The sequence below is a fragment of the Pezoporus wallicus genome, unplaced genomic scaffold, assembly GCF_028554395.1.
Source record: "Pezoporus wallicus isolate ANWC-B61680 ecotype Strahan unplaced genomic scaffold, APGP_CSIRO_Pwel_v1 scaffold_7107, whole genome shotgun sequence".
In the NCBI taxonomy this organism is placed as follows: domain Eukaryota; kingdom Metazoa; phylum Chordata; class Aves; order Psittaciformes; family Psittacidae; genus Pezoporus; species Pezoporus wallicus.
Genome location: NW_026642114.1, coordinates 4,385,170 through 4,400,842, shown reverse-complemented (window position 1 = coordinate 4,400,842; position 15,673 = coordinate 4,385,170). Strand labels below are relative to the sequence as shown.

Below are 15,673 nucleotides of genomic sequence, written 5' to 3'. Positions count from 1 at the left end.
TGTACCTGGAGCAATTACTTTTTATGTTATTTTATGACTCGCTAAGAATATTTATTAATAGCATCCACTTATTTTCTAGATTTTCAAAAATTAACTAGAGGAAAAAATTCATCTTCCACCAAAACCATTTTTAATGGAATCCTGAAGAAAAAGAATATTAATACTCAGTGCAATCATTTACTTTGATGTCTATATAATATGCAGTGACCCATAAGTGGAATGAGCTAAAACTGTCATAAATTCATTATGAGAAGCTGTTCTTTGAAGAATATCACTGCAAATTTGAAATTAAATGGGCAATATGGAAATAAGCTAATTGCATGGCGTTTCAAATAACTAGTTCTAGTAACAATATCTTTTCTGTGCACTTCTCTTCCAGCTGCAAATGCACCTCTTTCAAAAAACATTGTAGAAACTGGTTTATGAAAATTGAAATGTTGTCATTACTTTGCACTGGGTGATATGGCAGCATTCATTTAAGCTCTCATTCTTGAAGGGAAAAAAATCCAAAAGATGATTTTATAATTTTAATTTTCCCGGGAAAAAGAACCTAGGAGTACATGGAGCATAAAATGCACCAATCCAGATTCTACAAATGAAGACTGGAAGAAAACACATCCGATAAATAACTGTATACTCCCAGGGGAATTTCTTAGGTATCATCTTACAAAAGCAAAAAGCGAAATTCTTCTTTACTTGCTTTGCCTGATCCCTCCTGGCACTGCTCAAAGTTGCTCTGCCTGAAGGAAACGACAGCTTTGCCCTTGCAGCTGCTAGGGGCAGGAAGGCTCATGGGTGCCGCAGCCTGCCTGTCTGTCTGCTGGGGTAGGGGATGCTCCCTCCTTTATACTAACACGAACCTTGCCACCACTGGCAGAAAGGAGCTTTATATTCGTTCATCACTCCTTCATTTAGTTACTTTTAAATTTTACTCCCTGGTTTTTGTTTACTTACTTACTCTGGTGGTGGCTTTTGTTATATGGTTTATTTCTTGAACTTGAGAGAGGAACAGTCCAGCTGGGGAGCACCTCTGCACTGGTCTGCGAAGAGCCTGTGGGATCTGTTTCCACAGACCTCCCTCAGGGCCCCAGGACTGGGCTGATTCAGCATTTAGGCAACGTGCCTTTCCTTGTGGGAAAACATGGGGGAGTAGCCTTGCTTTGTAGCCCTCAACTTCACTGCTCTATTTTTCAGCAATCAGGATTACAGGAGATGCAATGACTAGGTGGCACAGGAACCCCTGCATATTATCAAGTCTTTATGCACACCTGGCAGTGCTCAATTTGTTCTTATATTATTCTTATGCTCCAGGAACCAAACAGAAAAGATGCTTCAATTTCTTCTTTCCCTCCCAGAATGACCCAAGCTGTATTTTTCAGTGTTTTTGTGTGTTTTCCTGCCTGGATTCCAATACAAGGGACAACAACATCTTCAAGCTGTTGAGCTGAGGCTTTAGATCTAAAAACAGAAGAAAGGAAAATAAGGTGGCAAGAGGCAGAGAAGTAAATAGCCTCTCCTTGAGATACAGAAAATAGATACCCATCCACCCCAGTGGATGAACCAACATGATGAAATCATTCCAATGCTCATACCTGGAGCTTACACCATGCCAGCGGTGGGACATGAGCTCCTTCATGCTGGATGATGCTGCATACAGCACCGAAAGCAAACGAGGGATCAACACAGGACTTAACACAACAAAACTCTTCAGGATAGACAAAACCTGAGAAAATCTCTTCTTTCTAAGGGCTTGAGGGCTGTTAGTCTTGGTCATTTCTGGTTTCTTTCTCCTTATAAGCAGAGCATGAGCAAGTTCTATCCTGAAATCATGTGTTTCAAAACACGCTATCATTGCAAAATGGTTTAAAATAAATAATTAGGTAACTGCAGCCTGAAATCTTACTACTGTAGTATATGTATTATGATACTAATTTTAATTTTTACAAAGCTCTTCACCAATGTATTACAACAGTGCTGTTACACATTGTGCTGACTGTATTACAACAGTGCTGTGATAAATATATAATTATGCATTTAAAACACAGCAATTCAAAGCTTATCTAGTAACAGTAAGCAGCAATGGCTTTAAAGACTTAAAGGTACTAAATTAATTGTGTTTCCATGCTTAAATTTACACTTTCCCATGCTTAAATTTGCACTTTTAGAAAGGAAAGCACCACAAATACACAAATAAATTTAACTCCAGAGAGTGGTGGCTAGCTGATTTCTTTTAGCTAGCTTATTCTTCATATTCTTTTGTCTCCTAGATTGGGCATCTTGGCAACAGAATTAGAAAGATATTTTCCTAAATTGATGTGGAATTCAGACATACTCCAATATTTGCATCGCACATCACAAAATATTTATGATTGATGTATCTGTAATAAATGTTTTGTATAATACAAATATTTAATAGGCATCTTTCCTTTCACATATTACATTTTATATAGTAAATGCAGTTGTTTCATTCCTCATTTTCTGCTAGGCTTTTAATTTCATACACTTCATTTATCAGATACTACTGTCTACTTTTACTATATGATTGCAGAAAATAACTGGTGTTAAATACAGAGCTATGGAGACTGAAGTTTTGCAATACTAAGGATTACAGAGCTGGATGATAAATGGCAAAAAGCGGCTGGGCTGAGAAGCTCAAGGCATAAGAAATAATAGCACATGCAAGGCTGACAAAAAATTACATTTGCAGGTAAGTGGAGTGGAAATTTACACTTACTGGGAAAAAAAAACCCCAAACAACAAAAACATCATTATTAAAGGCAGAGTGAGAGATAGCAAGAGCAACAGAGAGAAACAATTTTCTTTCAATTCCATCACAAATTCATCTCAAGCTAACATACAATTTCACTACAGAGCTTCAGGACAAAACAGAGGATTATGCCCGATTGTTTTGAGGGTTTGGATAACAAAGCATAAAAATCCCAGTAAGTAGCCTTTTATGCCAATGAAAACCAGAAAAAGTTTTCTATACAAAATCATCTAAAAACTGAACTGCAATAAATATCAAGTTAACCACCTAACACACACACAAGTAGCTTTATGTATTTGATATTTTCAGAGGTATCTGTACTACTACAGACCGTTTCAGAGGAAAACTAATAAAGCTCATCAAGTCTGTTAAAGCATTGCTAAGCTGCATGAATACAACACACCTTCTTGTTTTATCTTTTTTGGCAGTAAAATTTTACAGTGGAAAGCCGTTAGTGCTGCAAGAGTATGGAAATGAGAACAATTAGATTTGTCCTTATTATGGACAAATTATGAATGTAAAGCAGGCTGTTATGATTGTAGCCTGTATATTTAACATGATGGTGTAGATCTGAACAGTGAGTCCTTTCCAAACTAAAAAAAATAAAATAAAATAGTTCTTTAGAAATGGTAAAATATATTATTTATTTTGAACATACCAGCTTGTGGCAGGTACATTTTAAAATAGATTTAAAAGTATTAATAGTCCCTAATTTTAGCATTTTAGCTTTCCAAAGCAACAAAACCAGGTAAGTTACATATGTGATTAGTTTTGGTAATATTTAGGGTCAGAAAAAAACCATCCAGAGCTGCTGAATGGTAAACTCAAATTTGGTAAAACTCTCTTTGCTTTAGAGAAGGCTCATCATAAATCCTTAGTCTGCCCCAAGAAGATGCAGAAATGCAGGAAAACTCATCTTTGTGGAATTACTGTAGATATGCAGGGAGTTGAGGTTTAGTTTTAACATATGTGGGTCCATTACTCCACTTGCCATGCTGGCATGTCCAAGCTGTGCATGGAGACACCACTGTCTCGGCTTTGCCTAAGACAACAACCTTCAGAGGCTGGCTCACGGTGGGCAAAGTCGGCTCACCTGCCTTCCCAGCCACACCAACCCTGGACCCTGATACAACATCACAGTCACCCATTCTGCTTCTCAATGCACAAATAACCATCACATTTGCTTATTTACCTCTAGAAATAATAACACACTTGAGACCTTCTATTCATGCTCACCATCTCATAGGAAAATTAGCATAATTTCAATTTTTTCTTAAATATATATAGCCCAACACTTGTGATTAAAAAACGTACGTAGTACAAACAACTTCTTCCTTTTGCCTATTTACTAGTTCTTTACAGATCAGAGTTCAAATATCCCTGATTTAGCTGAGCAGTTCTTAAAGCACATGGTACATAGTGCCAGCATGCAGCATAACCCCAGCTCTCCAGCACCTAATCCTGCTACATCTCATTCCTGTCTGCAGGCTACAAGGATACGTGTGACTTCCAGCTCAAGACTTTTCCCACCCAGTGGAACATGTCTTGCTTTATTTTGATGGAGAACCCAGGCAGGATGCTCAGGAAGGTACCAGGAGCCAGAGGTACTATGAATGAAACCAGGATCAGAGAGATCCCAGTGGCAAGTGGAGAAGCAGAGAAACTATCTGGATAAAGAAGTGAATCAGGCTGATGGATACAAAGGAACAGTAGGAAAATAAAAAGTGACTTTGGCAGAGTCTGAAACAAGCTTGGCTTTTTTATCTTTTCTTATTTTCTCCACACACCCCCCCTCCTATCCCCTCACCTCCTTTTCAAGAGCCTATATTTTAATTCAAAGACTTGATTATGCCAGAAAATGTCTTCACATGCAGCATTTTCTGTTTCACCTGGCAGACAGTTCTAGCGCAGCCATTCTTGTTGTTAATACATCTTAAAGAGTATTTCTGCTTTACAATTTCAGACTTACTCAGGTTTTGAGCCTTGCTTAAGGCTCAGGTTGAAGTGGAAAAGATTGTGGTTCACTGACAGAGCCCCATTTCTTCCACAGACACCCATGGCTCGTACCAGCCCTTCTCCAGCTTTCTCTCTGAACAGAATAAAAGCCTGGAACCCTGAATACAGTGCCCCAGTACAAAATGGAAATTTGCCTAGTGACTGCCATGTCGTCCCATTCTCTTTATCTACTTGTGTGACCTTTTTTCTTCCTGACTCAGAAATATTGCAACACTAAAGGCAGAGATGGCACCACATCAAAGAGCCTAAATTATAAGGGAAGCAGCTTTATTTTCACTTGAGCAGATTTTTTTTTTAAGCAAGACTTCAAAATATCTTAAAAAAGTAACAGTGTTGATAATGAGACCAAAAAATTTGATGGCATCTGCGTAAGCTAATTCAAACACAAGTTATCAGAGGATAAGACACCCCACACCAGGGCAGTTCCCAGGGAACAGACTATAATGAGATTCAGGTTACTCATCTCATCCGGGCTGCATTTCTGAAGGAGATGTGAATTAGCAGCCCTCTGACAATAAGGAAACGTGGGATTAAGAAACAAGAGAGCAGAGAAAAGAGCCAGTCGATTCTCCCACTGCCTTTTCTTGTTCCTAAAATTTCTGTTGCCTGGAAATGGCTGATGAGAAGATGGGATTATATAAGTGCTTGCCAACTTTTCACACGTTAAGAAAATTAAAGCCTGAGTGATGGGTAGCTTAACCCATCTTCTAAGCAGTGAACTAAAACATGTTTACTAAGGAGAACTCGAACTGTGAAACCCCTTTCAAAATCCTGGAGTGATGAGGACTTGACAATTCTCAGGATTAAAAACCTGCATACATTACAATGTAATCTCCTTATAGTAAGATGAGGAGAAGGAAAATAAAGCTTTTCTGGTGTGCAAGATGGTTTCTGTTTTAAAGTATATACATCCTGTCTGATCGAAGACTTTCTTGTGTTGTCTTTTTTTTTTCTTCTCTCCCAACAGACATGACAGAGAGCTATACCAGCCCTCCAACTCCATACTGATATGTTTTCCAAAACCAACTGCTCCCATTAAACATGATCTGTCAGTAATAAAATAAGAAGTACTCTGCTGTAGAAATGTCTCTTCCTAAATTTAATCAGGCTAACTTTTAAGTGCTAGAAGCAAGCGGGCACTAATGAAAGTGCAAAATATCTCTATCTAGTTTTGAATACAACTTCAGCAACTGCGTCACCTCAGCAGACCTAAGATGTCCTGAACTATTTGTTGTTATCATGTAAGTGGCATCTTATCTTCTGCAAATATTCTAATTTCATTACAGCTGAGGGGCAGTTTAAAATTTAGCCTGCTAAACTTTTCCCACTTTTTATACTAATAAAAAAAAAGGGAATGTGCTCATTTGCTCATTTTTCCTTTTTCTCTGTTTGTCAGCAAAGCATTGGGGTCTCTACAGTGAGGAAAAATTCTTGTAGTCACACTTCTTCCAGTTCAAAATAAACGTGCTTACATTGGCAATAAAGCTGAATGCACTGCAGATGCCGCTAGAAAAGGTGATATTCTCAGCAATGTTTCTCAGACACTGGAAAAAACTTCAAAACCCTGCTTCAAGCTGAAGTTGCGCCATCCACCAGAGCATCAGCAGTGCAAAATTGCAGGTGGCAAATACCTAATCTGGAGACTGAAATAAAAATTGTTTCCTGCTGTTCAACCAGTACTCGAGCAACAAGGCTAGAGCAGCAAAATAAACCCTCTTTATTACAGGAATACATGTGTTGTTATGTAATGCAAGTATGTGTGTCTAGAATATGGAATATGAAGTATCCAAGTTGCCTGGAGCTCACTTGTATCTTCAGGAAAAGAGAAAAAAAAAAAAACAGTGGATTTTTGTACAGCTGCCCAATGACAGCAAAAGGCAAATCCTCAGCTGGTGATAACAGTTATGGTTCCACTGAAATCTGATGATGGCATTTCCCCTTTGGTCTTACTGACGGAAGGGACTAAAAAAAAGCAACCCTACATGAAGAAATGATGCAATGAATGAGTGTAAACAGAAGTAAAATTTTGCACCTGAGTATCATAACTGTGGGATAAACTTCAAAAATTTAAACCTGGGAACCCCCCAGTCAGCCAATTACAAAAATCTACATTCCTTCAGCTCTAGAAATGAAGAAATGACTTATCAGAAATGCCAGATGTGACTCACCATGATTTTTAATTCGCTTCAACAGCATCCTAGTCATTTTAAATAGCATTAAGTTTACCTGTGACTTATTTCCAGAAAGTGAAACTACAAGCTGGCAAGGTGCTCAAATCAGGGAAAAAGAAACTTGCACAAAATGATTCTTTCAACTACTGTGTCACAAATATATTGCTTTTTCTATTCTGAACTGCCTTCTCTGTGAGTTTTAAAATATATAAAACCAGGAAGTACAGAGCAAATAGTACCTATATAAATAGGTCATTTTCTTAATGGTAGAGCACTGCTGGTTTACAACCAGCTTGTTTGCAAATATGCATTTCAAAGTGCATATATTTGGGCCTGTAAAGGAGGTGGGTGAGAGTAACTGGGGAAGCACTCATTCCAAGATCAAGTAGAGCCTAATTCAGAAAGACAAGCAGGAAAAAGTCGTATTTAGCACCTTCTATGTGAGCTTCACAGAGAGTTATGACATTTTGAAGAAAATCCTCTTGCCACATGTAAGCTGTAGTTTGAATGTGCTGCACGTTGCATATTTCATTACAAAAGCAGAGCCATGTTATTTCATTAGATAAGTGATAAGTTCGATCCTTACCAAGTTTTCTTGGTTCCTGGCTGCTATTTTCTGATCATCTTCTCCCCCATTTTTCATGTATTTGACCTCTTCCACTGGTTTGATCCTATACTCATCTGAGCACCAAGGAAAATAAAAAGGAAAAAAAAAAAAGAAAAAAAAATTTGAACCAGTGTAGTTCAGCAGCTGGGATAAAAACCAAACTAAAACCAAAACAGCTGACTAGAAAGGCCCTAGTTAACCAAAGCAACTAAAATCACATGTATATAGTTTCAAAGCTTTAAATGTGACTGATAACAAGGAAATTCTTCCTGACTGAAGCTTCAGTAAGAATTTCTAGCTCTGGTTTCCAGAAATTGTTGTGTAGCTATCTGGTCTGTTATAGCCACAGCACCACAAACAGGGGATGTTCAGTATGTACTCTCCCCCAGATCCCTATTTTTCTGTATAATACATTCAATACAAACAAGTTCTTGCTCCTGCATCATCCCTGGATTTTTATTTTCAGTGGGCAAACAAGCGATGTACAGTAGTTACTACAGGGAGAAGTCTACTCATGGATGTTCCTTGCATTGAAAAAAACTCCTTTGAAATGCAATGCTGATGGATGCCATTAAGTTAAAGCTGGGAGAGGGGGAACCCTCACCTAAACCCACTGTACTTATTTGTTTTCCCTGCACTGTTTGAACTGAGCTAAAGAAAAGGTACACACTGCAAAGTCTTACAACAATTTCTGAAGACCTTATATTGACCATCTTCCTACCCCCACTCCTCCCTCCTCTGACCATTTTTCTTGCACATGGTACCCAGACAGAAATCCAGCATGAAAATAACTTGTAAGAAAATAAAGATTCCTGGTTTGTCCTTAATTATTTATCAGCTCTTCAAACAATAAATTCCCAGCTCCAGTGTCAGCATGAAAATATTATCTAATGTACATGTGCTATCCCACTGTAAACAGCCTCACTAAAGGAATTTTTTCTTTGGTAGGACAAGATGGGATTTCAGTAGAAGTGATTCTTTTCTCCAGCCTGAGAATCCAGTGCTTGCAATATCAACACTACCTTTTCCCAGCTACTTTTTGCTCTGGTTATCTTTATAGCACGTTAAGTCTATCAGAAAAGCACCCAGAGTTTTGTGCCCACAGTCCTCCAGCCAGGATATATAAAACAGAAAAGAAACTTCACACCACAGAAGTGGAAAATGTTAATACAAAATGAAATGAGACACAGTACACTGGGAATAAAAGACAAAACCTCAGCAAATTAAAAGAAACTGCACAAAGTTTATTATTCTTCTTTGGGTTTTCATGCAATTTTATCTCACTTGCTAAGGAAAAAAATCAGAAGACAAACGGATTTTTCTGGGTCACTGTATTGTTTAAAAAAAAAAAAAAGAAAAAAAACAACCAAAAAAAAACAAACATCAAAACAATTTAGAAGGAAGCCTATTTTCAGGAACCCGTTAACCACAGAGTATACAGCTTAAATGAGCCCATCTTTGAAAACAATCTTTTTTTTAAAAAAATACAGTATGGTTTTGCATTTGGCCTAGTCTGTTTCTATATGCCTTTTTTATTACAGAATCTAAATAAAACTGTGAGTTTATGAAATCGGAGCATCTCAGATGCAGAGTCTCAAACAGATGGAAGAATTTAAGACAATATTAGATCAGTAAATGTGAGCAGCACTTTTTTTTTTTTCCTTTTTTAAATGTAATTGAGCTAGTCTAGAGGTGACAATTCATAAAACCAAAAAGGCTGAACACAATAAAGCCTGGGAATTAGAAGTACTTGATTGAGTGCAATTATCTAACTTACGTTTTTCTCACTGCTTCAGTGATCTCTGTTGTGATTAGGAATAAAACCCACATGCAGAAAAAGCATAAAACTCCCATGGTGGCATGTAGGGATTTGAACAGAAAAACAGATGAGAAAGAAAAAATAACAGAAAGGAAGCTTGCACAACCTGCAGCTAGTCCACATTAACTAAAAGCAAGAGGCATGTTCAACCCAGGCTTGTGAAAAACAAGTAAGGTATGGATGCCCTGATGTTCATTGGCAAAAATAAGCTCCAAAATGTGTCTCCTGCTTAATCCAAGAGATCAGCTGTGACTGAACAATAAGTGCATGCCCAGGAAGCAGGCCATCCTCTGTCGACTGTATGTAAGGGATGCTTCCTTGGAAGACATAGTCTCTTGTAGCAAGTGGAACATGATGAGCCTGTAACTAATACTCAGTATAATCAGATTCATAGATGAAAGTTTGAGACAGATTGACAGGATGGAGGCAAGACAGGAAGGAGGGTTTATGTTGGGAACTTAATTCTGTATTTTTTTCTGGAATTGATCTTATGAGAGTTCAGCCAAGTGTTGCTGTTTGGGTGTCTGAGCTGAGGACTTGCTTGTACCTGGCTTCCCAATATTCATCACCACCATTGTGACAACACTCTTGTGATTACTGCACTATTACTACTTACGGATTTATGCTGCTTTTACCAGGTGAGTACAACAGAACAGAACAGGTCAGTTGAAAGGGACTTACAGTGATCACTTAGTCCAACTACCTGACCAGTTCGGGGTGACCAAGCTAAAGCATGTTATTAAGGGCATAATCCAAACGCCTCTTAAACACTAACAGTTCTGAGGCATTGATCACTTCTCTAGGAATCCTGTTCCACAGTTTGACCACCCTCTCAGCAAACAAATGCCTCCTAATGTCCAGTCTAAACCTCCTCTGGCACATCTCTGAACCATGCCCATGTGTCCTATCACTACATCTCGGTGAAAAGATGTCAGCATCTCAGCCTCCACTTTCCCTCCTCAGGAAGCTATAGGGAGCAATTAGGTCACCCTTTTCAGCCCCCTTTTCTCCAAACTAAACGAACCCCAAGTCTTTAGCTGGTCCTCATAGGACATGCCTTCCAGCCCAGCTTGTCATGCTGTGTCTAATGCACATCAGGATGCAGTTTGATCTCTGGGCTGCCTGGGCTGACTCCTATTGAGCAGCCCCAGATCCCTTTCTGCAGGACTGTTCTCCCAGTTTTGTACTTGTGACAGCATCACTATACCCTAGGTGCAGAATTTGGCATTTGACTTGTTAAATTTCATCCCATTAATCATAGCCAAATGCTGCAATCTATCTTAGACACCTCTGCAAGGCCTCCTGTCCTTCATGAAAGGCAACTGCTCCTCCCACTTTGGTATCATCAGCAAACTTGCTAATCATGCTTTCAACTCCTGCATCCAGATAGTTGATAAATATACTGAACAGCACTTGCCCTAGGATTGAGCCCTGAGGAACACTACAGGGTGACCAGTTACCAGCCAGATGTAGTCCCATATACTACAACCCTTTGAGCTCTGCCTTTCAGCCAGTTCTTCATCCAGTGTCCTATGAACCCACTCAACAGCTGTATAACTTGTGCAGAAGGAAGCTGTGAAGGACAGAGTATCTGTGAAACCATGTTGACTGTGCCTGATGATTCCGTTACTCTTTAAATGCCTTTCAGTGGCACCCAGTAGAATCTTCTCCCTAATTTTTCCAGGTGCTGAGGTTAGACTAAGAAGTCTGTAGTTCCCTGGATCTTCCCTCATGCTCTTTTTGTGAATTAGAGTAACACTGGCTAACTTCCAGTCAGCCTGGACATCCCCAGACTTCCAAGACCTTTGGCAGATGATTGTAAGGGGTTCTGCTGTAACATGTGCTAGCTGCTTCAGAACTCTGGGAGGAGTTCCATCAGGCCCCATGGACCAGTGAACATTCAGCTGACAGAACTGGTCCCTTAGGAGATTATAAATTTAAAAAGAAAATCAGGAGGAACATGTAGAAGATACCTGTTTCTGTAGATGTTAGTGGAGTTAGTCTTTTAATGGAAAGTGTCTCACAAATTAATATTAATGTCATGGCTCTACTATATGGTAGGTGTTTGAGCAAGAGAAATATCTACCTGTATCTCAAAAAGCAACGTAAATTTCACAATCTTAAGCTCTGACCTTAAAAGCCAAGAGACTGCTTCTTGGGGATGAGGCACTTTAACGAAGAAGCAGGCTGACTGGCCAACTCAGGCTTCAGTGCCTACATAAATGATTAGCAGACAGGAGTGCCAAGCAGCTAGCAACAACATTAAACTCCTGTGTTTTGAGCAAGAGGTGCATGTACCAGTATCGGCCAACAAGGCACACACAGTGCCGGCCTGTGGAAAACAAGCGATTAAGATAATCTGGTTACTGGGAGAAGAGAGGACTGAGCCATGAACAGCTGTTTTATCAGATACACGAAAAGATGAAGGGAATGGATCAGTGATGTTGAGTTTGAAGTGATATTATTACTCATAAGCTCCAGTAATTTCCTATCACAGGCAAAATATTTTCCTTGAAACTAGGAGTACAAATATAATATATTGGCAACATTTGTTCATATTGAGTAGTCACTTGCTGGAGGCAGGTATAAACAAATAAGATTCCACTTTCAAAGGGGAAAAAAACAGCCAAGTAATTATACAGCCACAGAAAGAAAAAGGAGGAGTCTTCAGCTGACTACAAGCCCTACAGCTTGCCAGGTATGACAAGGCATACCTGGAAGCATCCACCTTTTGAGCCAGACAACACACTGAGGAAAAAACCCACCTCCAACTAATTTCACTAGCCAGTGAAGTAGGCTGCTTAAATATGAGTAACTACCTGAATCACAGTTAAAATGTTGATATATTTATAACTGCAACCTTGCTGCTATATGTAGAGAAACACTGAATTTTGCTACCAGGTCTCCCTCTAGCATTTACAGTACTCAGTAACACAAATTTTACCCTTGATGTTCATGTCAAACTCTCCCTTTTTCTTCCCCCTCTACCTTCCCTCCCCAGATCAACCTAACTTGTAAAATCGCTTCATTTTTATGGCCCACTCAAAAGTCTGTTAAGTAGAGACCTGACATGAGAAATGCAGAACAATTTATGAAACCAATGGGACTAGTCAATATTTAGCATGTTCCCCCAGCCAAGACTGTTTACTGCTATGAGCAGACAACGAAAAGGACAAAGGATGCAAAGGAGAAGGGGACAGCGAGCAGCTTAGCTAGGGAAGATATGGCTAGTTGGTGTAACAGGGAAGAAGTGAGTCTGACGCATAACACATTATTCACTGAGAAAATAACATTATTTCAAATATACTAAATATAGCAATTAAATTCAAATGATTATTTGCAGAAGACAGGTCTTGCACTATTATCATTGCACTCCCGTATTATTGGGAGGACAACTATATATGAACTTTTTGACTAGGTGACGATAACTTTTATCTTCTACAGATAAGGTGTTCAGAAACCACAGATTCTGAGCTATTTATGAAATTATTCTTGTTCTAAAGTTACTGTCAGAATGGAAGTGCTGCAAATGCAAAAGAACAGATGTTTAAGAAACAGACAGACCTTTAAGTATGTCATGAGAAGAATGGGCATTAACAGCTTTACGTGAATATGAAACTTAAAGACAGGTTGGAGGAATGGGCCTTTGATACCTCCCCTAAAAGTAACACCTTTAAACATTTGCAAAAACCTGTTAACTCTTACCTTGATAAGGTAAGAGTGCACCTGGAATTGAAGAATCACCTTTTGATTTTTACCTTCTTATTTCTACTGAAGTAAATACAGCATTTTGAGATACTTTGGTCTGAGTGATCAGAAACAAATTCAAGAGAAATCCTGAAATGCTGAATAAGATCAAGTAAGACCTAATTAAGTCTGACAGTCAACAAGACCTTTAAAATTGTAAGAGGTTCAGGATAAAGGAAATTATACAAAGTTCTATGCATATTTACCTTGCTCTATCTTGCTGAAGAGCAATACCCTTTTCCTTTTTCCTAAATATAGTTTTACATCAAAACCAGAAATGAAATATCTTTATGCCTCTTTCCTCTGCAAAACTAAAAATTGAGTAGTGAACATGATAAAAATTTTAGGACACTATTACTATGCTCCTTTCATGTGTAAAAGTAAAAATCAAGTACTGTCTTCCATTATGTGGTATATTACATAAAAAGACAAAGTTTCCAACAACTTAAACAGGTGAGGAATAGGTTTACAGGACTGCTACAGCAAATACCAAGTTGAAGAAAAGCAGCCCAACTGAATCAACATAAAACCAACATAAAAAAAATGTAAATAAAAGAAACATTATTGAGCATAACGCCCACCAAAGGATATAAACCAGAAAGCAGTAACACCTCTAGAATGAAGCTCTTTGGAAGGCCAAGGGAGACAGAATTTTTAAGTTGAATATGCTACAAAAATTCTCAGTAGGCAAATCTTATGAATGAAGATCTCCATCTGAAAACAGATGATTCTATTCAAACATGTCACCCAGTTGCCATGACAATGTGACAAAGCAAAACAGCACTTATTAATAATTATTTCAGTGATAAATTAGTATATCAACTTATAATATTGAAACAATTACTGGGGGAGAGGGGGAACTGTGGCTGTTCCCATGAGAAAAATTTCTTCAGCACTTCCAGACATCTCTAAAAGTGCCATTAGCACAGCAACATCAGTAATGACTATTTCTGTCCTAGATAATAAAAAAAAACAGAAAACAAGGAAGCAAACAAACCCCTGAACAAACCACCACCCCCCAAAAAAATACCAAAACACAAAAAACAAACAGGAAAAAAAAAAAAACAAAAAACTAAAACCCCAGCACAACAGCAAAAGAAAAGCGTAAATCCATCAAATCTATATCTGCACTCACTAGTGACTTTTGGAAAAAGCTTTTGTTAAACAAAGTCTTAAAAAACTATGCTGATTTACGTTGCACTCCTATTTCAGATATCTAAGGACAAACCATTTTGGCTCTGCTGTCATCAACAGGGATGATGGGTGAGTCTCCTCTATTTTTAGTGATGTATTAAGTATCAGGCAGCAGATAAGCGGTACTTTAGTAACACCGCGAAGAAGAAAGTTTCTAACCACACCTTCATTTTCCTGTCTTTCATGTTTTAATTTAGTATTTCTTGCCCTTCTATCAAAGGGCATGCAAAGATTTATCCTTCTTTTGTAATAAAACACATGTCTATCCTATAAAATATGAACTTTTGTCTAACAAATTTCTCTGTAACATACTTATTCCTGCCAGGTGCAGAAAGCACTCCTACTGCTGTGATCATGAGGAATGCCACAGATCAAAGATTCATGTGCTCTTAGCTTTCAAGTGCTTGAGAGACAAAAAACTATATTTAGGTAAAGGGCTGAATTGCTCTTTCTAAAAATATTTGTTAAAAATCATAAGATATTTTTATGCAATTTAACAAAAACATGTAACAGCAGGTAAGCCACTTTGGTGCTAAACACAAAACATGCCAAACATCAACTGCAATGCCACTAAGCTTCACAGCTACACTGGTAGGACATGAGCAGTGATGAGCTTAACTCTGGAGAAAGCCAGGCTAGGCATCAGGGAAAAAAAAATAAAAATCATTAACCCCAGGGACAGTCAAGAAGTAGAATTAAATTGCTTGGGTGACTGCAGTACCATCATCAGAGTGGTCAGCCCTGAGTGCCGTAGGTTCAAGTCCACCCTGTTTTGGAGCACAAGATGGATGAGATAAGCCACTAGGATTGTTCCAGCTCTGTTACTGTATGCGGATATCAACTGCCTGGATGACAGCAGAAGCTGTGTCAAAGATTTTAAAAAAAAGTCAACAGTTAAAGAAGTTGCCAAAATCCTGTAACCAAATGTTTCTTGAACAAAGTACTTGGTAATAGAGGATATCCAAGTTACCTTCTTAGCTCTAGCTTCAAGTACGCAAAGAAAACAGCGTCTACATAGTTCTTTTGATTCTACATCCTTGTTTTGATTGTCTTAATTGCCGAGATCCGCAGCTGTGGGGGTGGATTTCCATCCACCTGGATGCGGGTTGAAAGTGAAACTTCATCAGAGATCAACCAGCACTGAGTGAGCAGCCCATTGTCTTCCTCTGTTATCAACCCTCAAAGCTATCAACTCACAGGCAATTCTAGATCCCAGTGATCACGTTGTTTTTACCAACATGAACCAAATGAACAGAACAGCTTAGGAAATAAGCCAACCCATTTTTTTTCTAAAAAGACTATCTGAAAATGCTCATTCAGATTTCCCAAATGAAGTTATCTTACCTTAATCC

General features: G+C 38.5%; 1 protein-coding gene across 2 annotated transcripts in view; it reads right to left on the bottom strand.

Annotated features, from left to right (window-relative positions):
* CUNH1orf21 (chromosome unknown C1orf21 homolog) overlaps nucleotides 1–15,673 on the bottom strand; it is a 98,305-nt gene that overhangs the window by 42,579 nt on the left and 40,053 nt on the right. For both annotated transcript variants that reach the window (XM_057426976.1, XM_057426977.1), the window contains exon 3: nucleotides 7,541–7,635. In XM_057426976.1, coding sequence (XP_057282959.1) covers nucleotides 7,541–7,635 — 95 coding nt within the window. The remainder of the gene's footprint in view (nucleotides 1–7,540; nucleotides 7,636–15,673) is intronic.